Source organism: Thermobia domestica, chromosome 12 (assembly GCF_964235325.1).
Source record: "Thermobia domestica chromosome 12, izTheDome1.hap1.1, whole genome shotgun sequence".
In the NCBI taxonomy this organism is placed as follows: Eukaryota; Metazoa; Arthropoda; class Insecta; order Zygentoma; family Lepismatidae; genus Thermobia; species Thermobia domestica.
In genome coordinates, this window is record NC_137465.1 from 165,236,028 (window position 1) to 165,261,593 (window position 25,566).

A 25,566-nucleotide genomic window follows, 5' to 3' on the forward strand; every position below is an offset into this window, starting at 1 on the left:
AAGCATAATAAATCGATTGAGATATCGTTCAGATCCTATATATTGTCCACTATAATAAATTACCATTCTAGAAATATAAAGCACAAATCTTATAAACATAAATGATATTCAGTCAAATAGAAGAGTTATAATAATTTTATTTCTATTAAAAGAAATAACCTCTCACTCAATAAATACACTATATCTATTAATTAAAAAATTCAAGCCTGTTAGAAACAAAAAAACACTTATTCCACTTAAAAAGGCAAATCTAGTTATACAAATTGAAAAAGGTCAAACCATGGCCTAAGGGCAATAAACCTTCTTTAGTTCCACAAACTAAAATTTTATTCTAAACTACTCAAGCAACTACAATCATAAAAATCTTGGCCCTGCAAAAAAGATCAATAAATTTAAAGGCAATCAGTGTAATATCAATAATAGATATTCTCGCACACTTCCCCCTCAACAAGAATATAAATTAGAATAAGGCATTCCGTGTTGAGTATATGAATATAAATACAATCTATAAGCAGCTCTAAAAAAAGATAGTAAAGCTAACCCTAATATACTCAATCAAGATCAGCCAACGATTCTATTTAATAAACTAATTTCTCCTAATAAATTTAATGTTGGTGGTGCAGCTATATTAGCAATTCTTAATAAAAATCATCACAGCCCTAGACTCGGCATAAAAGATAGTATTCCTCGATTGATTAACAATCTTCGACTCCCTAAACGTTCATAAGAAATACATAAAAGTATACTTTACAAAAAATTAAGCTAGCGACAAATATGTTCCTGCATAGCACTAGACTCAGTCTAAAATATATATAATTCTTACCTCGATCGATCTCCTCATTTCTGAAAGCGTTTTGACTACACCCTTCTAACTTCCGTCCGTTGATGCGCCATTTTCAGAGTAGCACTTACCAACTGAATCTGGCATAGGCTTATTACTATATTGTCATATTTTTCCTTACTGAGGAGGAGGTAGATGAATGACCGCTCAAAACGTTGCCAATTTCAGTCATCTGCATCTGTCCATCAATCTCTTTTCTCGGAAACGACCGCGGAACCCAGGAGGATAGGTACGAGCGGGTCTGTTTTGTCAATTGTTTTGATCGAAACACCACCCGAAACAATGAGGTCACCACCCGAAACACCACCCGAAACAATGTAGTTCTCGAAGCCGTACATGAGAACGAGGTCGCTTCGTATTTTGAAGTGAAATAAATAAATAATGATATTGCCTTCTTTCCTAAACGCTAAACTTTTTTTAACATGATGTAATAAATAACCTATATGATACTGATTGATACAATTGGATTTGGGGGACTATTCCTTTTCCATCCAGGAGTGTGTGTAAAGAAATTAAGGGGATGTTAGGGGTGTAGATTACTCCCTGTATTTCAATATCAGTTTCACCCCAATAAATGGCATGGTTCTCGTACGGCATCAATTTTTAGTTTAACATTTTTTCATTTTCTCAAAAATTACACATGCGCTTGTAGGCCTATATCCTTTTTTCAGCTCAACATCATCTGTAGATTCCTATACTCTCTTTGGAACTTTTTCTTTGTTAAACTCTAAAAATATTGTAGAATTTATTTATTGTATTGCTATACTCAATAAAAAAACATAATTTTGAGAAAATGTTTTTTATTTAAATAAATCATGTTAGTTTTCTTCTTTAAAAAAACATATGAGTATTTCTTGGTTAATATCCCATTGGATAACCATCACAGCGACTGTCAGCAGCTGCCCAATAGACGTCACTACCTGAATATACATCATCACTACTGGATCCATTCAACCACCAAGCTCCTCGCGTAATTACGTGTCCTCGACCGAATACTCCTCTGCTGAAACCGGTAACGGGCCACTCAATTTCATGTCCCTTCTGGCGAAGACATTTCACTGTGCATTCAGGAAATTCCTTCTCCAAAAGTACCTTCCATGGTTGACTGCAAAAAAGAGTATAAAACTACTATAATTTAAAATGTGGAGAAATTCGCATAATGAAGAAAGATGTTAGTAATGTTTTCTCGTTCTACGAAGAGCAACCAAAATATTTTTATTCTCACCATGATCTAGATATTGTAGACATGTAGACATCTCAATAAAAACACATTAATTTCTATCATTACAGGTTTGTTTGCATTGAAGTTAGTTTCAAGAGAGTACATGGCACCATGCTGCACAGAAGTGAGTGTAGAGCTGTGATTAGCTTCCTGCATCATTGTGCAACGTCCCATGAGTGTGTGTGTGGTAATGCCCAACAAATGAAATTATCAAATGAGGAAATGAGATACGAAATGTAAGCACACAAGTAAGCATAACGACCCAAGAAAGGCATTCTTAACACAGCTACAGAACCAAGTATCATGCAAAAGTGATCTTGAAGAATTTCTTAACTGCGAACGTGAAATTACCAGATCAGTGTACAACACATAATGCGACATCTTGGATATAAGGAAAGTACCGCATGTGGATTAGTAACCATGTATGAAAGTTGGGCTTATCTATTTAATCTTTAAAAAATGCAAAGCATTCCTTATTATCCATTTCTAATGTGGTTAAGAGGTGGAATGACTGTCGAAACAAATACTATTGTCTGTGTTTTGGAGCAACAAATGTGTGATAGGAAATCCTCACTTACCAAATGGTTCTAAATAACGGAAGCACGCTATAGAGAATTTCTGCGAAAGCTACTGAATGCTTTCAAGGAGAAAGACTAAATTTGCTATCAAGAGGCGAGTTGGTGTTTAGCTGACAACTCACCTACGCATTGTGCTGCAGAAACAGTCATGTTTCGACTATGGACAACCTTTGTCATTCACTGTGTTCAAATGACCTTGGACTTCCATATTTTACTATTTGAGCAGTTTAATGGATCAGTTTACAAAATTCATTTCCAGGATGATCCTGGTTTCGCAAATTAATTTGTTGCTAAACCTGAAGACTTATCTAAAGAACTGTTTCCAAGATGTAAGAAATGTTGAACTGTAGAAGGTTGCTATGTAAAGGAGGAGGCTCCAGTAGGCGAAGTTCAGATCCCTATTACACGTACATATCTCGTATAATTAGAGATGCAAAAAAGCCGGCTTTTTTGAATCGATGGTTTTTTTCACATAAAAAGCCGGCTTTTTTGGGAAAACGACGAGAATTTTGAAAATTTTGGCTTTTTTCATTTTCATGATTTTTCTATCTAAATAGCTTTCTTATAGTATATTCTATAGTTAGATAAGAATTCCATGACCTAAATGCGATATTTCGCTCTGTAATTCACCATCAAGATGGATGGAGCACATGTTTTACGAATTAAAGCTATGACCGGAAGGGTCTGAACCTTACCTGTTCCCATTCGGGATAACCAATTCTCATAACCCTTCTGGGTTCGAATCTTGTTCGGTACGCCTTACCTATGGTGAATGCTAGTGGTTGGTGGGAAGAGGACATTCGCCGCACAGCTGATAATACTAAAATGAAGTATGCGCAAACCTCCAAGTAGGATCTCGAACCAATGTAACTTACAATTGAGGTTGCGACTGCAGGTGCCCACCGTCCTCACCACGCCTGCTGACTTCAACAAAATAACCAAAAGTAGTCAGATATAATATCCACCGTTTCAGTAGTGATTTGCGTAGAGCACACAGTAAAGGTAATTGCAAACGAAATACATACAATATGTGACTTTTATTCAATGAACACAGGTTATGTATAATACTTACGTGTACAATATTACTACATTTTATTGAGAAATTTACTCAACATGTACTAACACATTATAAGCCCATATTAATACTCATTTGGAAATTTTACGAAGAAGTAATTATGAATGATTGATTTCTTTCTTTCTTTGAAGAAAATAATGGACTGTAGATGCCGGCTAGAATTTAGATTACACGATGCACTAACACTTAACACACACTATTTATTCGCACTAAATTTCATTGCACTGCAAATTGATGGATTTGGGGGGAGGGTCACGTAGTTATTTCCAGTAATGAAATTTCTCATTGATGCTTGTTGTCCGACCAATGGTCATGATTTAGGCTCCATTCTGGTCCTTGCTTCTCAACTGTGAATATAATCAACCATTTACCTGCATGGATTCCTTGCTCACAAATCATCGGTTTCCGTCGTTTTGGATTTCAGGCGGTATTTTAGCATACGTTCATTGGTTTTGTGTGAATTTCACGTTTAAATACTTATTTTGATATAACTTTGATTTCACATGACTAAATTCACAATACTTTCGAAGATGGTTGAGGAAATCTTAGATTTTTCTATGGACGCAAGATATGTAGGACAATCATTACAGCCACCATCACCAAGCACACCTTCGCGCGTCTCTTTGGCTAAGCGTCAGTAAGTTTGCGCTAGTCATGACAAAGAAAATATTTTAGAAATATCTATAATAAATATTCTTTATGAGAAATATACATATCGAAAGGCGTTAAATGAGTTCACCATTAAGATGAAATAATTAAAATATTAAAAACAGTAAAAATATTTCACGATTACATTTGAGTCGATGGTACTATATTTTATGACATCACTATCACGTTACATCCCTTTTGTTCGGTGAACAGGAAGTACAAGTCACTACCCACAGGACTGCCAACTCATAGAAAAAGATAAAACCATAACACAGTTTGCGTCAACGCACAGTACATGGAGCCTTATTCCAATTCAGCCAAAAGTAACTGGGAAATTTAAAATGAAATGGGAGTGAGGGGGGCCAAACGCTCACAAAGCTAACATGAAGAATGTAGTATTTGAGGGCAATTTTAGAGGCTATTTAACTTTATTTTAACTTTTGAGTTATCGACATCTTTTTTCTTCTCTAGATCATTTTAGTTTGTCATCCGTGTTTCATTTCTAAGAGCTTTTAGTACTCTAGCTTCTAGCGCAAAAGTTAAACTTGCCAGTTTTTCTATTTATCCGTCAAAGCGTACGTTTTTCAATATATCCGTGAAATCGTACATCCATTTTCTGTTATACAGTAGCTGTGGAGTGATTTAGCAATAATTTTCCGGACACAACCTTGAATACCAATTTATACAAATAATCAGTAGCGGATTTAGAAAAGTACTTTAGGAGGGGTTTTTCTGATTGTTTCGTTTCCTAAATTGTCCTAGTTTTATTTGGGAGGTGCTTGAAGTTTATGAGTACAGGCATAACTAATATTTCGTTTCGTTTATATGTTTAGCAATAATCTTCCAAATACAACCTTAAAAATCATTTTATACTGAGAATCAGTGGCGGATTTAGAAAAGTATTTTGGGAAGGGTTTTTCTTACTAATGTTTAGTTTTTCTAAACATTCGTAATTTTTATTTGACGGGAGCTTAAAGTTTATGAGTAAAGGCATAACTAATAGGTATTTCGTTTGTTGCAGACATTCCGTAACTTTGGGGAACGGGCTACAGTCCGAAAGACCGCTCCCCTAACCTTCGCAAAACCGTCACTGCTGATAATTAGTAATAATAACAATTCAAAAACAATAAGAAAGGAAGTCGGCCAACTCACAGTACACGCACTATTTCTACATTCATAGATGGAATGAAGAAAACCTTTGTCAGAATGGTCGAATTTTGGTTGAATCCCGGACTTCCCGATAGAAGCGCAAAAGCTAATCACTCAGTCATGTTTGTTGTGCAGTTGTATTTAGCTTAACTTAAATATATTCCGTAGTCCTTTTTTGGGGGGGGGGGAGTTCCGTAATGATATGTTGAATCCCTCTTGTTAAAAATTCAGAAAACTTGAGGATTGGGTAAACCGTGATGGTGGTTATATAAAACTTAACTGTAGTATTTCAAGAATATACAGAACCAAAAGCTCTAGATGTGCAGCCTTTAAGTGTATCCATATAAATCTAAGTATTTCTCTTATGTTTTATTTTAATTTTATTTTGTTTCAAAAAGAGGGTATGGAATATTTTGAAGTAAAAATACTACATACTATTTTGCTAGTTATTTGTGTATTTTTTAAAAAGAAGTGTTATTTTTAGGGTTGGCTGGTTTACACCAACTTTTTTAAATAACTGGTTTAAACCAAAAAAAAAGAAAAAAGAAAGAAAGAAAAAAGAATGAAAAATGCGAATCGTGTGAACTTCATGGTGACGTTTCCAGATATCAAACCACCTGCAATAGTTTTATTTCCCTTTCACCTTTTAATCAAGGTGACCCATGTTCAACTCTCGGTCGAACCTAGTGTTGCCACGAGACGAGACATTTCTCGTGTCCCGTCTCGTCTCGTCTCGTAAACGAGACGAGACACGAGACGAGACGGAACCCTTTTAGACGAGACAAGAGACGAGACGGGACGTATCGTGAAATGTCTCGTCTCGTCTCGTGTCTCGAAAATGAAAACACTGGCGGGAATGGCCAAGATTGAAATTGCCAGTGCTCATATAGATTGCAAAAGGAAAATCCCCTTTGTGAGAAAACATGTTGAAAAGCCTTCATAGAAAAGTGTCCTCTGTCTATTGAATGAATCAATCGTGATACATGAGCTTCCAGGAATATCATCCTTAATGTCTTGTCCCCAATTCCCCTTGCTGTAAACTGAGGAATTCTCATTTTTTTTTCATTTCTGGTTGGAATGATGACAAACAAAATCAAAGACAGGGAAGATTTTTACAAGTTCAAGAAACCGAACTACCACCCCATCTATTCAATTTGAAAACTGGATAAGGTCTACACTCATTACAGGCTGTAGTTGAAAGTTCTGGTTGAGATGGCGGATTCTCTGGTGGCGGTATTCTTTTTGCTATATGAACCGAAATTAACCGAAAACGGCAATTGAAGTATGTCATCTTGCAACTAAAATTTTGTCTTCTCTCTCGTTCTCTCTCTCTCTCTCTCTCTCTCTCTCTCTCTCTCTCACACACACACACACACACATACACATAAAAATACACTTTTACCATTTTACCAATCGCTCGCTTATTATACAGCAGTCATGTAAAATTCACCTCTTGGTTTGGAAGGCGGGCGCAGGACAAAAAAAGCAGATATTATCGACGAACCCTTCAAATTGTTTGCTTTCAGCAAATTTGATACTAACAATGACACTTTAAATGAAGAGGTTTTACAGGGGGACCTTCGTTTTGTTACGCGGAAATGTTTGATCTGACCAGTGTGCAAAATTGCCCTCTGCTTCCAAGGTTCGTCGACCCTACTGTTCCTTTCCTCTTTTAAGGTCGCGTCATAACTACCCTTCTTTGAAAACCGAAGATGCAGTAAAATTGTGATGTCACGGCGGGAGCAGAAACAGCTTTCGCCCAAGGTCCTTGTCATTCACCCTTGTTTGTTTCTTTGATTTTTGCAGGAAAGTGAGTGATTCTTGCTTTCCTGTATTAAGAAAACATTAATTACTGTAGTGGTCGTGTTAGCCTATAAGCATGTCAAATTCTACACTAAGTACTTGTCGCAATTATAGTAGAAATACTACGGGTTCCAAAGTTATTTATCATGTATTTCCCTCGGTTCCTTTGCGGAAAGTTTGGCAAAAGAAATGCTGTCGGAAAGACATCTTTAAAGTTGAAAACGCCAGCATCTATTCCGATCATTTTATTCCCGAAGCTTATGGACATAATTTAAAATGTGAGCTTCTAAATATTCTACCCAAGAAAAAGTTTAAACAAGACGTGCCTTCACTAAACTTACCTTTACTATACGGAACCGTGTTGATGTAAATACTGAAAGAATTAAATGTACGGAAGTTAGGTGTTTAAAGAAAAAACAAATCAGACATTGGGGTGAAGCCAGATGAAGTAACTATTGTGACTGAAATAAAAAAATAACTCTTTGTTTATGTTATTTTTCGTTTGTTTTGTGGAGAGTGAGGGGCATAAACCAAAGGAAGAGTTCTCCTTTTTGCGTAAAGAGAACGAAAAACTGAAGTCTAACAGTATGTACAAAGTCAAAATAATATGTTTACAAACGAAGTTAAAAGAATTGGAAAGCAAATATAATAAAGAATTAATTTGAAAGGCCAGTTCTAAAATATAATATTGTGATCGTTTCAATAAAGTAGTTAATAACCGGTGGTGGATATATTACGAAAAAGTTTTATACAGGACCAAGTAAATATGCTAATGAATGGCAAGAAAAAACTAAGATGGATTGATTAAGATATCATTCGTGCATTAACACAACACGCCTCATTGATAAATTATGCAATCATCTGTGGTTACAAGTTCGAATCCCCGTACCCAATGTGTCGACATTTCGACGTTGTATGCAAGAATTACCGTTTTTTCCCGGTATTCCTACCCCATTTTTTGAAAATTTTGACTTAGCAAGGACGCTACTTAAAGAGTGTGGAAAAATTTTCAGTGCTTATATTTGATGAATTGAATGTTAATAGGCGTGTATGCTATGACCAAAACGTTTATTTATTTTTAGGACCACACAGAAATGTACAGGTGCCAATGATTCGAGGCTTAATAGATGTGTGGAAACAGCCAGTGTATTATGATTTCGATAAGACTATGAAAAGTAAAAATTACTCTTCGAAATCATATCGAAAGTTGAAGTCTCAGGATTCAAGATAGTTGCGATTCTTTCGAAGTTCAATGGTGGCAATATGAGGCTATGTGGTGGTCTCGTTTCACCTTCTTCCAGGTGAATGGAAGCAATAAAATAGTATGAAGTTATATTTCGAATATTTCACAAAAAACTGTGAACCGAAGAAAAGAAAAAGAATGTGATTGGCTGACCGTTTTATGTCCTAAGAAAGATACTTCGATCTTGAAACTATTCGACAAGGCTAAGACATACTTCAGAATTCGGTTTTTGAGTAGAAAAACACAGGAACTGCGCAGGAGGAATGTTCTTTAAGACAGTGGATGCAAAGCTGTTCTTCAAGTGATACTCAATGCTATAATGAGTACATAGTGTATCTGTATGTAGTCTTTACTTTTATTGCATTTAAAAATTTGTTTTCCTTTGCAAATCGCTAAGGCGGAACATAGGCTTACCACACGATATTTGTCCCAGGCTTACCACACGATATTTGTCCCTGCTTCACCACGGTGTCGTTACACTACAGCTGGAGAAAGTGGCTACGCAGAAACAGCGAGTTATGAAGGGACCTGTAAAAGCGCGGAACAGTAGGGTCGACGGACCTTGCTCTGCTTCCATGTTGAGAGGAGGGGAATACTTCCCTTTCCTAGTGAATAATATTCATTAGGACCTAAATTATCTTCAGAAATGGTTTCTTACAGAGTAAAGAACATTTGGTATAATATTCATGGAACTCCATAGAAAGCAGAAAATATCATGAGAATGATCAAAATTCGAACATTGAAGAACATAATTAACAGAAAAGAAATAGGATACCCAAACCATAATTTTAAACCTGCTATAAAATGTATATCCTATATTTTTACTAATTCCTTACTCCCATGAAAGTATCCTGGGGAGGATATTCTCTCCAATTTTTTCAGACTGAAATCCTTTTATCCCGTACGATTTTGCCCCCTGACACAATACGAAAAACCAAATGCTGTTAAAATCCATACACATGACCCTTCCGGGACTCAACCCGGAACCCGGAGCCGATGGTCTATCGCCGCAGACCGCTCAGCTTGGTATGAAGATGTACATTGTATGATTGCGAATAGATCACGACAATATAAGAAACTTGAAATCCAAAATGGCCACCCAAAAATCAACTTTTTTTTAGACCACTAGCTAATCTGGGTGTACTGTCATGAGTTTGTTACAAACGGGGCAACCACCATATAGTGGCACACACCCCGCGGTTATGGGAACAGATTTGTACCATGGAGGTGAAGACTGGCCCCAAGCATTCTTTGGTCCGATGTGTCGTTCAGCTCCCATTACTATGGCACTTTAAGTAGAGCTTACTGTGCAGTAACATATAAAATTTCAATCAAATACTTTCCATTACTCAATAAAATTATTTGGTTCCGAGCTTTAAAAAAAAAAATAATAATAATTGCAACAAATCTAAACATGCTAAAATGGAAAGTAATTTTTGGATTGGTATGGAAACCTAAAGGCTGGAATATATGAAATCAAAGTGTACACACGTATCTATCTCTCTATTTATCTATATATCTTTCCATCTCTCTCTCTCTCTCTCTCTCTATATATATATATATATATATATATATATATATATATATATATATATATATATATATATATACAGACACTATAAAGCAAGTGGGCTGATAGTATACGATAGTGTCGTGGATGGTGACACCTTTACATCGAACTTTGCTTGTCGTGTAAACATTATTTGACATTAGTGTCTTTATCTTCGACGTACCTATGAGCAATTTACTGTATATTCGTGTATTGAAACTGGTGAAACAAATTTCAATGTTTCAGAATGTAAAAAAAAAAAAAAAAAAAAAAAAAAAGGAAGGGTCGAGAAGCCTCAGACAACTAACAGCAGAGATATATTATCTTGTAAACTATTTGTCATTGCCTTGTGAGCTTATTTGAATTTATTTTTAAGACCTTTAGGCAACTTTGGCCCACCCCGAATGGATGATGATGGGAAAATTAGTGGAATGAAGAAAGTGGTAGGATATTAGACAACTTCGAGAAAACACACACATTCGAAAAATGAAATGAAATTAAATTAAATCTTTGAGTTTTAGGTCCCACGGTTATGCCGGTTAGGCTAAAGGAGACGGTGATGATGAGTAATGAATGAAATGGTGGAATGATGAAAGTGGGAGGAAACGGTAGAACCCCGAGAAAACCCACGCACACGGTGTTTGTCCACCACAAAGTTCACTTGGCAGGGGCTGAGATCGAACCCGGACCCCAAGCACCAGAGATGAACGCTGTACCACTGAGCTACCGCGGCCCCCACACCCATTCGATGTTTGTCCACCACAAAGCTCACATGGCACTAACCGAGATTGAACCGACTACCACATACACCAGAGGTGAAGGCTTCACGGTGTAGTTACCCTGACATTTCTTGTCTTTGTGTTCTGGTTAATACTTGTAACTTAGTTGTATCTTGATTAGCATGGTGCAGCCTGCTATATTTAATTTCGTTCCCATGGTATGCTATTTTTTTACGAGACAAGACGAGACAAAACGAGACAAACGAGACGAGACGGGACGAGACGGGACAGAACCTCTCGAGACGAGACACGAGACGGGACGAGCCCATTTTTTCGAGACGAGACACGAGACGAGACATGCTTTGCACGAGACGAGACGAGACAGCCTGAAGTCTCGTCTCGTCTCGTCTCGTGGCAACACTAGTCGAACCACAACCCTTCTTTCATGCGTAAACCAAGTAGCGGTTCGGATGTCAGTTTAAGTGAAAGTCTTCTCCTTGATAACCTCGGTATTTCGTAAGCATGTTAAGCCTAAACATACGAAACAAACCAAATTGTATATTTCTGCATGCCTAAGTACCCGTTGTTTTATAAAGAAGCCAAGATTGCTTAAACATATTGATAGAAATTGGCAAAATTTATCGATTGCCTACGTAGCTTCTAACATTAGCTTGGATTGGACTTTCAATAATATCTACGTACTAAATTTGTAATTTAATACCTCAGTTTTAGCGTACTGATTATGATACGTTAACCTTTAAATTTTACATGGAAAGCAATAACAGGATTTTCCCGTTATTGTCTTACATTTCAAGTAATGACGGGATTTTCCCGATGGCTAGGGCGGGAGATTCTCAATTTAAGAAATTTACTGACCGGACTTCTTTAAACTTATGGGAGTTCTTCCGGCATAACCTCGCTGTTGCATAATAACACCAAGGTGAAACACACTTATTTCTGTGAATATGTAATATAAATAGTCTACATAAAGCAAAAAATCTAAATAAAAAAAGCCTGGTTTAAACCAAAAAAGCCTGGTTTAAACCAAAAAAGCCTGGTTTAAACATCCCCCCAAAACCGGGTTTTTGGCATTTTCAAAAACAAGCATGGTTCTTGCCAACTCTGCTTACTTTTGTATACAGAAAGTTAAAAAATTCTTATTATATACATTGCTTAATCCTGTGGAATTCATAATGTAAATATATTGAAGAAAAATTGTTTGAAATATCTTTTCGAAATTCATAGTTTATTTTCGAGGTTTTATATTATTATCAGCATCAACCACTAATTAAATGATTTTTTGTGTTATAGAGAAGCGAAACAAAGTCTGCTTTATCAATTTAAAGCAGAATTTTGAAAAAAGCCCAAAATTTCCCAAGCAAAAAAGCGAAGCAGAAAAAACCGAGTTTTTTTTTCAAAAAAACCGGTTTTTTTCCGAGCCCTTGCATCTCTACGTATAATCAAGGCAAAACCTTTTTGGGCTCCTCCATATTTCGTTTAATTTGATCACATAACTTCCTATCATTTTTATACGCCTCCTACGCTCTCGCCTTTGGTGCGAGCAGTCCAGGGTTCAATTCCCGATGGGAGAACTCGGTCGAAAAAGTGTGAAACGCTTTTTGAGGCCAGCCACCCTGAATGATGTGTTCCTGGGTTTTCCTCATTCAGACCAGGCAAATGCCGGGGTGGTACCTTATTTATAGATCCCAGGCCACTTCCTTCCCTTTCCCCGGATAGTGTGCTCGCCGAGGGACGTCATCCCTCAAAACGTGAAGGGCTAAATGGCCTTAGATGCCGAAAGCCAAGGAATCTAAATCCTAAATCCCTTCATACGCCTTCTACAATGTATAGTAAGGTTTGACATTTTGACAAATTTCCGGTGCGATTAGAAAATAAGATGAAGAGCACAAATGAATAGCATAAGTCACACTTTAATTGTATGTCCATAGACCACAGGGCCAATTTGCTATCATATGGACCAATTTTTAGTTTTATGATCTTTTTCTCATTTTCTCGAAAACTACGCATGAGCTTTTCACCTTAACCCAACATTCATTATGGTGTACTGTAAACTAATCAGTGATGGTCAAACTGACGGCCCGCGGGTCGTATCAGATCCACGAATAAAATTAAAAACATACATAAGATGATTTGCTCCACATATAACGGGAAGAGTGTAGCTAGCCATCGTAATAAAATTCCTGAGTCGGGGCTTGATTTTTACTGAAAATATTTTCTTTAACGTTTTAGATGTCAACTTGATTCTGCAAGGTAAGGCCGTTGATGATTCTTCTGGCTTTCCGGAGAATCCACACAGGCACAATTGAAGGATGATCAGATACAAAAGGAATGGAAGTGGTTCTAAGGAAGAAATCAGAGCAGAGAGTCAGCGGATACACGCAAATTTGTGGAAGAATTCTACTGGTAAAACTCGATGCCAAACCAAACCAAACTGTGGTAATCCAAGTACGTAGATGATGATGATGAGATTGAAAAAACTATGAAGAAATAAATGGAGTCATAAGAGGAAATAAAAGCGAAGGAGACCTGATCATCATGGAGGACTGGAATGTTGTGATGGAAGAAAGAGGGGCTGAAAATGTTGTGGGGCCCTACGGATTAGGAGAGAGATGATAGATTGGTAGGGTTCTGCGTCCAACACAAACTAATAATATGCAATGCATGGTCCCAACATCATCTACATTGAGATTCACTTGGAAATCTCCAGGCGATAATAGAACATACCAGATTGATTATATTCTAGTTAATAATAGATTTAGAAATCAGGTTAAGAATTAGAGGAGTTTCGCAAGGGTTAAACATAGACAGAGACCACAACATGCTGCTACGTGAGTGTGAGCTCAAATACAAAAAAGGAAATAAATGATCTAGTTAGATACAGGACTTGGAAAGACTGAAAAATAAGGATGTATCAAGGTGGGCATGTGCGGAGAAAACAAACACAAATGTGATAGGAAAGAGTTATGGAGACATTGAAGAGGAATAAAATGGGCTGAAAAGTAATATATGGGTGCAGCGGGGGAAGAAATTGGAATACAAAAAGTCCAAAGAAAGAAAGAATGGACAACTGATGACATTGTAAGCAAAGGGCGAGGAACGACGGTTGGTTAAACAAGATAATACTGAAGAGAGAAAGAGAAATATCGCTTACTGAGGAAAGATCAACAGGGAGTTAAGTAAAGCTAAGATAGATTGATTGATTTAACCCTAACTCCCTTTAGCAGCGAGGTTATATGAGACTGGACCTAGAGCTTAACATGAAATTCGAACCATATGAACTCCCGCCAGGAATTGAACCCAGTCTCCCACGCTAAAGGCGCGTACGCTAACCGCTTAGTAACGAGGAAGCTCAATTAAAGCTAAGAAACAGTAGAGGGAAGAGAGATGTAGAGAAGTGAATAAGTTGACCACGGAAGGTAACAACATATAAATGTATCAAAATACTTCTTCGGAACAAAGATAAAGAGCAATGGAATGCAGAAGGAAGACGGAGCATTAGTGTATGAACAGAAAACTGAAAATAATACCTCGAAAAACTATACGACGGAGAAGACGAAACTGAAGTGTTGCTGGAAGAAGATGAAGTTGACCCGGAGAAAAGGGGTAGTGTTACAAGAGACGAGTTTTACTTGGCCTCCAGGAGTGGATGATTTTCCAGCTGAACTAATAAAAGGTGCAGGTACGAAGGTACACGATGAATTATTCAGATTTGTATATAAAATCTATGAAACTGGGCAGCTTTCTTCAGACTTCAAAAAAAATTATTATGGTCCTCTTTCAGAGAAACCAACAGCCACCAAGTATGAACAGTACAGAGCCCTAAGCATGGTAGCTAACGCATCAAAAATTATCACTACCACTATACTGCGGAAGATGGAGAGGAGAATAGACACAATATTTTTGAAGGATCAGTTTGGTATAGGAAAGGCGTAGACATAAGGGAAGTAATATTATGGCTGAGACTTATCCTCTAAAAACGCCTTGAGAAAGAACAGGACGCATTCATTGCCTTTGTAGATCTGGAAAAACCTTTGGACTGAGTCAGTTTAAACACCCTTTTCCAAATGTTTAAAGAAATAGGAGTAAAATATAAGGATAGGAGAATAATGCAGAACTTCTACAAAGAAGAGATAGCAGTTATAAGATGTAGCGACCATCAAGAACAGACTAGTATCAGATAAAAATGTTCACTCTCTCCTGAATTTTTTAACGGATACATACAAAGGGCGCTGGACAAGATGAATGAGACTTGGGGAAATGGGTGGAGAGAAGGTACATGTACAGCGGACAGACATGCTGATTATATAGCTGTGCTTGCAGAGAATAGAGACCAACTTGATGCGACATTTTTTCGGATGGAGGGCACTCTCAGCTCTGGTCACAACAAGCACTGAATAGAGGAAAAACAAAGGTACTGACAGTAAACAGACATGACACAAAAGCTAAATGTGGATTGGGAGATGACCGACTTGAGAGTGAATTCTTCTACCTAACTTAAGGAAAATAACATGGAAAAACCAAGGCTGAAATTATAAACCACATACACCAGGCAAAGACTGCTTTCAACAAGGAACGTACCATATTCACTTCCAACAACATTGACTTGTGCCTCAGGAAGAATATTATTAAGAAATTTGTGTGCAGTGTATTAACCTAGTAGTGAAACTTGGACATTCAGGATAGAAGAGAATAGGGCTGTGCGATATCGAAATTTCGATATCGACATTCGATATTTTTCTGATATCGATATCGAATAGATATATCAATATCGATATCAATATCGGATATCGAATATCGATATCGACAATATCGATATCGGATATCGACAATATCGAATATCGATATCGATAATATCGAATATCGATATCGATAATATCGAATATCGATATCGACAACATCCAATATTGATATTGAGAACATCAAATATGGATATTCAACATATTGATTGGTCTTGAATTTTCATGTTGATATATACAATCTGGTCTCAAAACTTTTCAATGGGGGATATCTCAGAATACTTGTTAGTCACAGAAAACAGACTTGTGTTCCTTCAATCCACCAGTCTTTCCTCAGAAAAAAGTTAATAAAAATAGTCATTTAATTTCTTTCTCAGCTATTATATTGGTATCATTGCGGAAGTAATGAGAGTGAAACAGGGTGACATAGAATATGCGTGTTTTATTTGTGTGTAGGTGTTTATTTCATGTATGTGCGATTGTGAATGTGCACGTGTGGCTGTATGCGTTTCAGAGAGAGAGAGAGAGAGTTCTTTCTATAGCATAACACGTGCGTGCGTTGTATTTTAAGCTCACGCACAAACAATACTTGATCCAGATATGGACGATAGGGTCCGTGGTGGCTCAGTGGTAGAGCGTTCATCTCTGATGCATGAGGTCCCCGGTTCAAACCCTGCTCTTGCCAAGTGAACTTTGTGGTGGACAAACACCGTTGCGTGGGTTTCATCGGGGTTCTCCCTTTCCTCCCACTTTCTTCATTTCATCATTTTCATTCATTTCTCATTATCACTGTCTCCTTTAGCCTAACCGGCATAATCATAAAACTCAAAAAATTCATTTCATTTCAGATATGGACGAATGACGTACCCGATCGACAAAAGCAAAATCGGGGAATCCCCGATTCTCTTTTGTGCTAATCATTTTATGCCTCACTGCAACAGGAAATCGATGCATATCTTTCAGTGCCATCTACAGACAGTGGTGCTATTCAGCCGGTTCGCACCGGTTCGCTAGAGCCGGTTGTTAATATATTTCGAGTTTGCTAAACCGTTTGTTATACCCAGGTATAACAGTAAATTTTATCCAGTTATACCCAAGAACGAGCAAGTTTGTTTGTTTACCTTTGTTCTTAGAAATTCTTACAGCTACAGGGTTAGATATATGATCTCTCAGAATAACGTATAAGCGATTTTTTCTTAATTTCAAATGGGCTGGTTAGATATCAAGAATGCAAACTGGAATCACATGAGTGCAATGGTGAGTGTTATTTACATTTGAAACGCATACATACCATTATCAATAATTGTTGATCCATTGCTGGGTTAAGGTGTTTCCAATACTTCTTGACAAACATCTATTTTGGATAATTCCTTTCCAAGATATTCGCAGTGCTACCTAATTTCGTCACAACACCTTATATTAAGTTGCTGTGTAGGTCTCTACTTGTCACTTGTGGTATCCAGTGAAAAATTTGCCTTTGTCTATCTTGCATGATTTGCTTCCTAAGAGAGAGGGAGAGAGACAGGGGCGTAAATAAGGGCCCCGCAGACCCCGCATTGCGGGGGGCCAGGTCATCACGAGGCCCCCAAATTGTGATGTAGGATATGAAAACGGGCCCCACGTTGTCTGCCTTAGCCCTTAGTTACGCCACTGGAGAGAGATATCTTTCTATGTATCCATCTACTATCTCTCTCTCATATATATATATATATATATATATATATATAACCAGTCACCAAAAATTAGAATAGCACCACTGCCTACAAATATGGAAGAAAACCTCCTTCACTGGAGGAAATCTCATGACAGTGAATTTCCAAAATTAGCTCTTCTGGCTCGTAAGTATTTGTGTAGGTACCAGCGTTCTATCGGAAAGAGTATTTAGTTGTGGATGCAATATCGTAACTGATGCTCATACTTCACTTACAGTTAGTGCAGAACATGCGAAACAACTTATTTTCTTTCCATGAACAAAAGAGCTCGTTCCTAAATAGCAGTGTCATGAACTTCAATGCATCATACATTTCTAGTTGAAAACTCAGTGCTAATAGGCATATTTCTAAACAAGACATTGTTCATTTTTCTCTGTATGTGTGATGTGTCTGTTTGTGTTCTTCTAAGTTAATCCGTTAGCTTTACAAATTTAACACTTGGAATTATTTTGTAGTACTCTATTTTAATGTCCAATTAAAAAAAGTACGCGATCAATCGAGATCTCTTTCATGTTATTATTAAATTGATAATATTTTTGTATTAAAGAGCTTTACGCAAAGACGTGAACATGAACTTAAGAGGTTTCTTGTTATTGGTTTTGTGCAAACTCATACCTAAAAGTGTTGATGTTTTCATTAAATTTAGGCTAAACCTTACATCTTATACCATTTTTCAGTTCTGCTTATGAAATCAATTTAGAAAGGTTGTAAGTCATTCCTAATAACAGTGCACCTAATAATGCATATTCTAATACTTAAGCAAATCCAAAGAAATAGGGAAGTGTTAATACTACCTAAACAGAATATGTAGGTCTGTGTAGTGAAATGACAGAATGGAGGTTTTTGTTTGTTTTAGTGGGCTGAGTTATGTGGCTTAACTTACATCTAGTAACCACATACAAATAAATGGAAAATTACTACTTTGCACAAAAAACTAGTAAATTCTTGTTTCCCTGTCTGTTTAGATTTAAGCAAATTTTAGCACAGGCATTTGATTTTTCACTCGCAATGGCAATACAGCACAAACATTTGGAAGGCATAGCTCCCCGGGTCTGCACTGGTTTTGGCTTTATCTTCGAAAGGAACATCATTTCTACCCAATACAATTTTTGCACAAAGTTTGGTTTGATTCGGTGAACAGGTGTAGCCGATAATATAAGTTAAATACACAATATTTAGGTGGATTAAGTAGACGTAGAAACATCCCTACCCCACCGCCGCCGACATGGTCAAAAGGAACCAAATTTTTAACCCATACTAATCCTTTGTAAATCTGGCTTCATTCTGTTAAGAAATGGGGTCAAAAGAGAAAATTAAATATTAACATGGAATGTTTGGAAGCATAGTCCCCAACCCATACATTAATTTGACTCATGAAACGGGGCGTTTTTCTGCCTCATACGAGTATCGTGCAGTGTGGTTTCATTCGGTTAAGAAATGCAAATGCAGCTACTATCGCGAGCCAAAAAGCTATATATATATATATATATATATATATATATATATATATATATATATATATATATATATATATATATATATATATATATATATATATATATTTTAGGGATGGCCAAAATTTTCCGGAATCCGGATTCCGGAAATTTTGTTTTCCGGAATCGGAAAATTTACTTTCCGGAATTCGGAAAAATTCCGGATTTCGGAAAAATTCCGGAATTAGGAAAAATTCCGGAATTCAGAAAAATTCCGGATTTCGGAAAAATTCCGGAATTCAGAAAAATTCCGGAATTCGGAAAAATTCCGGAATTCAGAAAAATTCCGGATTTCGGAAAAATTCCGGAATTCAGAAAAATTCCGGATTTTGGAAAAATTCCGGAATTCAGAAAAATTCCGGAATTCGGAAAAATTCCGGAATTCTGAAAAATTCCGGAATTCTGAAAAATTCCGGAATTTAGAAAAATTCCGGATTTCGGAAAAATTCCGGAATTCAGAAAAAATCCGGAATTCGGAAAAAATCCGACATTCGGAAAAAATCCGGAATTTAGAAAAAATCGGAATTTTTCCGATTTTACTTTCCGGATTCTGGAATTGGCCATCCTTAGCTAGTAGCTGTTAAAAGAGAAACACAATAATGAATAGGCTATATATACTGTATTAATTTCTTGTAGTTGGATATGTCTTTATCATTTACGTAGACAATTGCTACTGCAGTTATTTACTACTTTATGAGAAAGGTCTTATTTTCACACACAAAAAAGTCGCCGGTATGTCTCAAACATTATCGCGTTCCCACCTGCAGCTGCTCCAAAGCACTGCAAACTACTTTTTAACCAGGCGAAAGGCAGTGAAGGAAAATAAATCTCAACAAATATTCTAATAACATTCGCTTATTGTCAACATACCTACAGTGAGCGCAGAAAGTGTTCGTACACCGTGCATACTTTATATTGAAAACAGCTAGCATGAGAACGGGAGGTGGAATACATATATATAACCAGAATTAAGACTACACATTCATACATTTTATTTCTATATACAAGAGAAAGGCCAAACAAACACAATCACTGTTTTGTTCAGAAGAAAAGAGAGAATTCCTTTTTTGTAAACGCAAAAAGTCACCGTACACTTATGCTTGAATTAATGCTTATAAAGTATATTACGTTATTTAATATTTTGTGGAATTACCCTGTGCGTTAATGATTGTCTGTAGTCTTCGTGGCATTGATTTCACCTGTAGTAGTTCGTAGTTCTGTAGCTTCGGGACTGATTATGTCCCATTCTTCTTGAATAGCTTTTCTTAGGCCTTCTTTAGTAGACAAGCTGTGCCTTCTGATTCTTGTCTCCAGAACAGATCATAGATGTTCTATGGGGTTCATGTCTGGGGATTGGGGAGGTGTGCGAAGCTGTTTCAAGGTATTATAGAGTCAGGGGCGGATCCAGAGGGGGGCAATCGTCCCCCCCCACAAGAGGAAACTCTTATTTTATATATAAATAAACCCATCCATAACAAGTTTGGAGCTCTTAAAAGTAGCAGTATTACCGCCGACCGCCCCCCCCAGAAGTCCGTTAGGATCCGCCCCTGGCAAACCTTGCAGACAGGCCTCGTTCAACAGTACACACAATAATTGCGATGTATATTGTTTCTATCACTGTGTGAAACCATAAAAAAAAACAATAAAAAAATAATAATAATAAAAAAGAACTGGAAGACCAAGAGTGTTGAGTAAACAAGTTAAACGTTACATTATTAGGGAAAGAAAAAAGGTTCCAGAAAGTAGTGCTGTGCAATTGGCAACGGATCTGGAAACACGCGGTGTTAAAGTATCAGCCAGTACAGTGCGGAATATTTGCAGGGTATCATGGTCGGATAGCCAGGAAAATGTTCTGGGTGAACCAGACAAATCGTATAAAGAGACTAAAGTTTGAAAAAGAGTATAAAGATAAGGGATCAGGCTTCTTTCTGGAATAGGGTCATATTTTCGGACGAAAGTAAATTTAATTTTATCGAGTCCAATGGGAGGCGTATGGTATGGCGCAAGGTGAATACAGAGATGAATCCTCAAAATCTCGTCCCTAAAGTAAGACACGGAGGAGGGTCCGTGCTCGTCTGGGGTTGTATGAGTGCCTCAGGAATGGGTCGTCTCCACCTTATCGATGGAGTGATGATCCACAAAGTGTATATTAACATATTAAAGGAATATCTCCATACTAGTGCGCAGAAGATGGTTCTTGAAAACAATTTATTGTTCAGCAAGACAACGACTCCAAACATACAGCGGAAAATACTCGATTGTAGCTACTCTATACAGGGGCGGATCCAGGACGGACTTCTGGGGAAGGGGCGGTCGGCAGTAATACTGCTACTTTTAAGAGCTCCAAACTTTTATGGATGGGTTTATTTATATATAAAATAAGAAAGTTTCCTCTTGTGGGGGGGACGATGGCCCCGATCGCCCCCCTCTGGATCTGCCCCTGAGGTTTGCTATCTTTCTCAAAGACTTATCCTTCTTATGCACTTTAATAATTACTTTTCTTGTCTCCTCATTTGTTTCTGTTCGGTTGCTTCCCATTTCGACAGCCCACCGTGCAGTTTTTTCACTCCTATTCACAATTAAACTCATTCTGTTACTCGTCATGCTATACAGAGGTGTATACTCAGGTGAATACTAGTGAACCCCAGTTGTGGTATCTTTGTTTCGTATTCGTACGTCAGGTGTACGATCACTTTTTGCGTCTATTCTATACATTTTCTACGGAATTTATTTACTTTCTGACCATTAAACTTGTCTTTGTGGTTCTTTATTGATATATTCATAAAGCTTAGTTTTCATTATTCATATTGTGTGTGTTATTACACTTCTTAAATTTTCTGTTTCTTTTTCGCAGGCATTCTCGTTTCAATAGCATAGGTGTACGAACACTTTCTGCACTCACTGTATGTACAATCAATACAAATTTATAATTTTTGACTTTACGAAGTATACAATGTAATTGTTCAATAATTAACATAAGCAGACTTTCATTAATTTATATTAATATAATAATTAACAAAACTAATAAGCGGGTGATTGATGACTCAGTGGTAGAGTTTTCATCTATGGTATTCTAACCCAGGACATGTGGGTTTTCGATGGCTAATTTTGTGTTCGAAAATTTTCCCGGTGGTACTCTTGGTTCCCTTTCTTATATTTGTTCCATCATCACTCATTAACGAATTTAGTTTATCAAAACTCTATAGCCATATATTCATTCTGTCCGTCAGTGAAACAAACAGTCTCAAGAACTATCTGATGGATTACCAATCAATTTTGGCCATGATGTACAGAGTCAATAGTTAAGAATCGAGTTCCCTGATGAATGTAATATTCAAACCGGAAGCGGTACAAATCAACCATTTCCGGTTTTAACGTTAATCATTATATAGTAAATATGGTAATAGATAGCGAGAAGCGGTTTCCAGTAATCGACATATATAACATTCATGTAGATAGAATGTTACCCAGTTTGTGCATCTGCTGAAAATAATGAGCTTAGGTATTTAGAGAGCATTTTCCGCTTTAGAAAATGTGTGCTTGGTAAAGAATGTAGAGAATTAGCTGAGTCAGGCACGTAGCTAGAATATGGTAATAGGAAGGGGGGGGGTCTGTCACGAAATACTGTGGTTATTTACCAGGGGCTCAATCATTCTAAACTATTTTATTGGCAACATATATTGGTTCGTTTAGCCAAGATTTTTAATGGGGGCATGATATGAAATACTGTGGTTACACACCAGAGGCTCGATCAATCTAAATATTTTACTGATAACATACCCATATTGATTGGTTAGGACAATAAAATGAGGATATATTAGTAAGTATTTTAATAAGAAGCTATGAAGAAATCTCGAGTAAAAGAATATAAAAAAAGTATTGAAAAAGATATAGTCTTCCGAGGTCATTCGAATGGTGTCGAGAATTTTGCGTCTGGGAAATTTGCGCCCTACCTCAAGAACAGGGAAAATTGCGCCTGCGATGTACCTCCACCGGGAAGTTTGAGCCCTGCGAAATAAAAGAACCTATTGGAGCTTACGCATTTCCTCGGAGGGGCTGACATTACAGCATAAACAATCCTCCCCCCACAACCATGCCATTTGTGATTTATTTTCATTGTGGCTATATAAGGGGAGAATAAACTTCAATATAAGCCAAAAGAACACAACGGATCAACGCAACCACTGCTTCTTCCAGAGATGATTTTGGGGGAACACTGGCCTCCCCAGAGCTCTCAGAGTGCCCCCTCGGAGGAGACCAAAATAATACGTCTATAATATAATAATAAATAGAATAGTACCAGCAGTGACCCCCCTCCGAAATACTAAATATGCCCCCCGGAACATTTTTCCTGAAAGAAAGACTGAACGCAATTGTGTGTTTGAAGTGTCATTCCAGCAAGTAAACACACTGTACATAGTTTTCTTGATAATATAAATATTACTGAACTGATTTTACATTCACTTTACATTTTCTTTTCTATATTTTGTGTCCTGAAAAGCCAAACAACTCGCAAGGATTGTGAACAGAGATATCTGGGTAGAGCCAAACAGCCTTTTGTAGATTAAATTATACTCTTTGATTATATTAATAAATAATTATATATCAGTCATTTATACGTTTATTGTAAATTTTGTAGTATAATGAAAAATTGTATTTGTATGGATTGTAAGACTATTCATGGCTTTGGGTTAATTGATTTAACAAAAGAGACACTGACCAAAGCTTAAAACTTTACTTTATTTTAAATTATAATTTGCAACATTTATATATATGTCTGTATTTTCATTAATTTCGATCGTGTCTGAAGAAGGATATGCTAGATATCCGAAACAGTTACAAATTATAATTTAAAATAAAGTAAAGTTTTAAGCTTTGGTCAGTGTCTCTTTTGTTAAATTGTATGGATTGCCCTTTAGTGAACTAAAATTGTATTTTTTTTTTTCATTTGTTCGGAATATTATAACGGATGGAGTAACTCACTGAGACGATGAGAGGCAAGCCTAGTTCAAGTGCGAGTGGAAGTTACTTTACACAATACAATAATAAGTTGAATTGTAGGGCGCTAACATCCCAGTGTAAATATATAGCCGGCGCATTTTCCCCTCTTTTTGGGGTAGGGCGCAAACATCCCAGTGCAAATATATTGCGAGCGCATTTTTCCTATTTTTGTGGTAGGGCGCAAATTTCCCGGGCGCAAAATTCTCGCATTCAAGGAAAATATAATGTCCGTGAAGTTGACAAGCCACTTATGTCAGACTCCAATTTCGACTTTAAACGTCACTAGTGCTACGTTAGTGTTCGATAGTGACGCAAATCGTTAGTACTCCAACTGCATGCCAACACGCTCACTTCTAAGAATTATCTCAAAAATGAGGTTAACCGTTAGAACAAGTAAGTGCTTATTGGTGCCATTAACATTAACGTTAATGCCTCCATCGTACGGCCCTTTGAGTAATAATGATACCACGTTTTTTGCTAGTCTCAATGCGTCCCTATATTCTCGCGAACTTTCTGACGTGCCCAAGTTAGTTACTTTTTTTTTGGGGGGGGGGGGACTATTGTTTATCTGTTATTGTTTATTGTTTATTGCTAGCCTGCAGAGTAGTCCTTACATTAATATGCCATTGTTCTTGATAATCATTGCGTATTTACAAGCAATTTGTTATTACTGTTAGAAGATATCAAAAAACAACAGATAAAATCTACTACTTAACGGTTCATATTTTTCTTTTACAGTACATAAACGATTAATAATAATAATAATAATAATAATAATAATAATAATAATAATAATAATAATAATAATAATAATAATAATAATAATAATAATAATAATAATAATAAGACTATTCCAGCATAAAAGTTATCAATTGCATCACACTGGCAACAAGCGACGCATATTTTAACTTCATAAAAAATCATTTCTCACGATTTTCTGGAAAACTACGTATGATAACATCTTCATTATGTCAAGTTGTTTATCTCAGTGTGATATAAATGTCTTACCTCTGGACAATATCACAGTAAAACAAAAATTAAATATTAGGAGTACATCGTACTTTTGGACTACATCTCATTAACCATGGGAAGATTGAGTAGTGTATACTTCAGGATGTAAGTTTCAGCTTAACTTGCATCATACATTCTTAGGATTAAAAAAAGGAAATTTGTTCGTTTGCATTTGAACAAAATTCTTAGGATTACAAAAAGAAAAACTAATTTTTACGAATTCCGGATTTTTTCCAAATTCCGGAATTTTTCTGAATTCCGGATTTTTTCCGAAATCCGAAATATTTCCGAAATCCGGAATTTTTCTGAATTCCGGATTTTTTCCGAATTCCGGAATTTTTCCGAAATCCGGAATTTTTCTGAATTCCGGATTTTTTCCGAAATCCGGAATTTTTCCGAATTCCGGAATTTTTCTGAATTCCGGATTTTTTCCGAAATCCGGAATTTTTCTGAATTCCGGATTTTTTCCGAAATCCGGAATTTTTCCGAATTCCGGAATTTTCCGATTTTACTTTCCGGATTCCGGAAAGTAAAAATTCCGGAATTGGCCATCTCTAATATATATATATATATATATATATAGCAAAACCCGCCGCAATTTTTTCGAGGAAGTGTGAAACACCAATATCGAATATCGATATCGAATATCGACAATATCGGATATCGATATCGAATATCGACGATATCGGATATCGATATCGAATATCGACGATATCGATATATCGACGTCGATATTTTTGCGATATCGATGATCGATATAAGATG

At 36.7% G+C, this 25,566-nt stretch overlaps 1 protein-coding gene and 1 pseudogene across 1 annotated transcript in view; both read right to left on the bottom strand.

Moving 5' to 3' along the window:
* Positions 1 to 354: 354 nt before the first annotated feature.
* LOC145666173 (NADH-ubiquinone oxidoreductase chain 4 pseudogene) overlaps positions 355 to 25,566 on the bottom strand; it is a 287,501-nt pseudogene continuing 262,289 nt past the window's right edge.
* LOC145667130 (glutathione hydrolase-like YwrD proenzyme) overlaps positions 1,620 to 25,566 on the bottom strand; it is an 87,473-nt gene continuing 63,526 nt past the window's right edge. Inside the window, exon 10 of the mRNA XM_081734873.1 lies at positions 1,620 to 1,946. Within this exon, the coding sequence (XP_081590999.1) occupies positions 1,700 to 1,946 (247 nt within the window). The 3' untranslated portion in view covers positions 1,620 to 1,699. The remainder of the gene's footprint in view (positions 1,947 to 25,566) is intronic.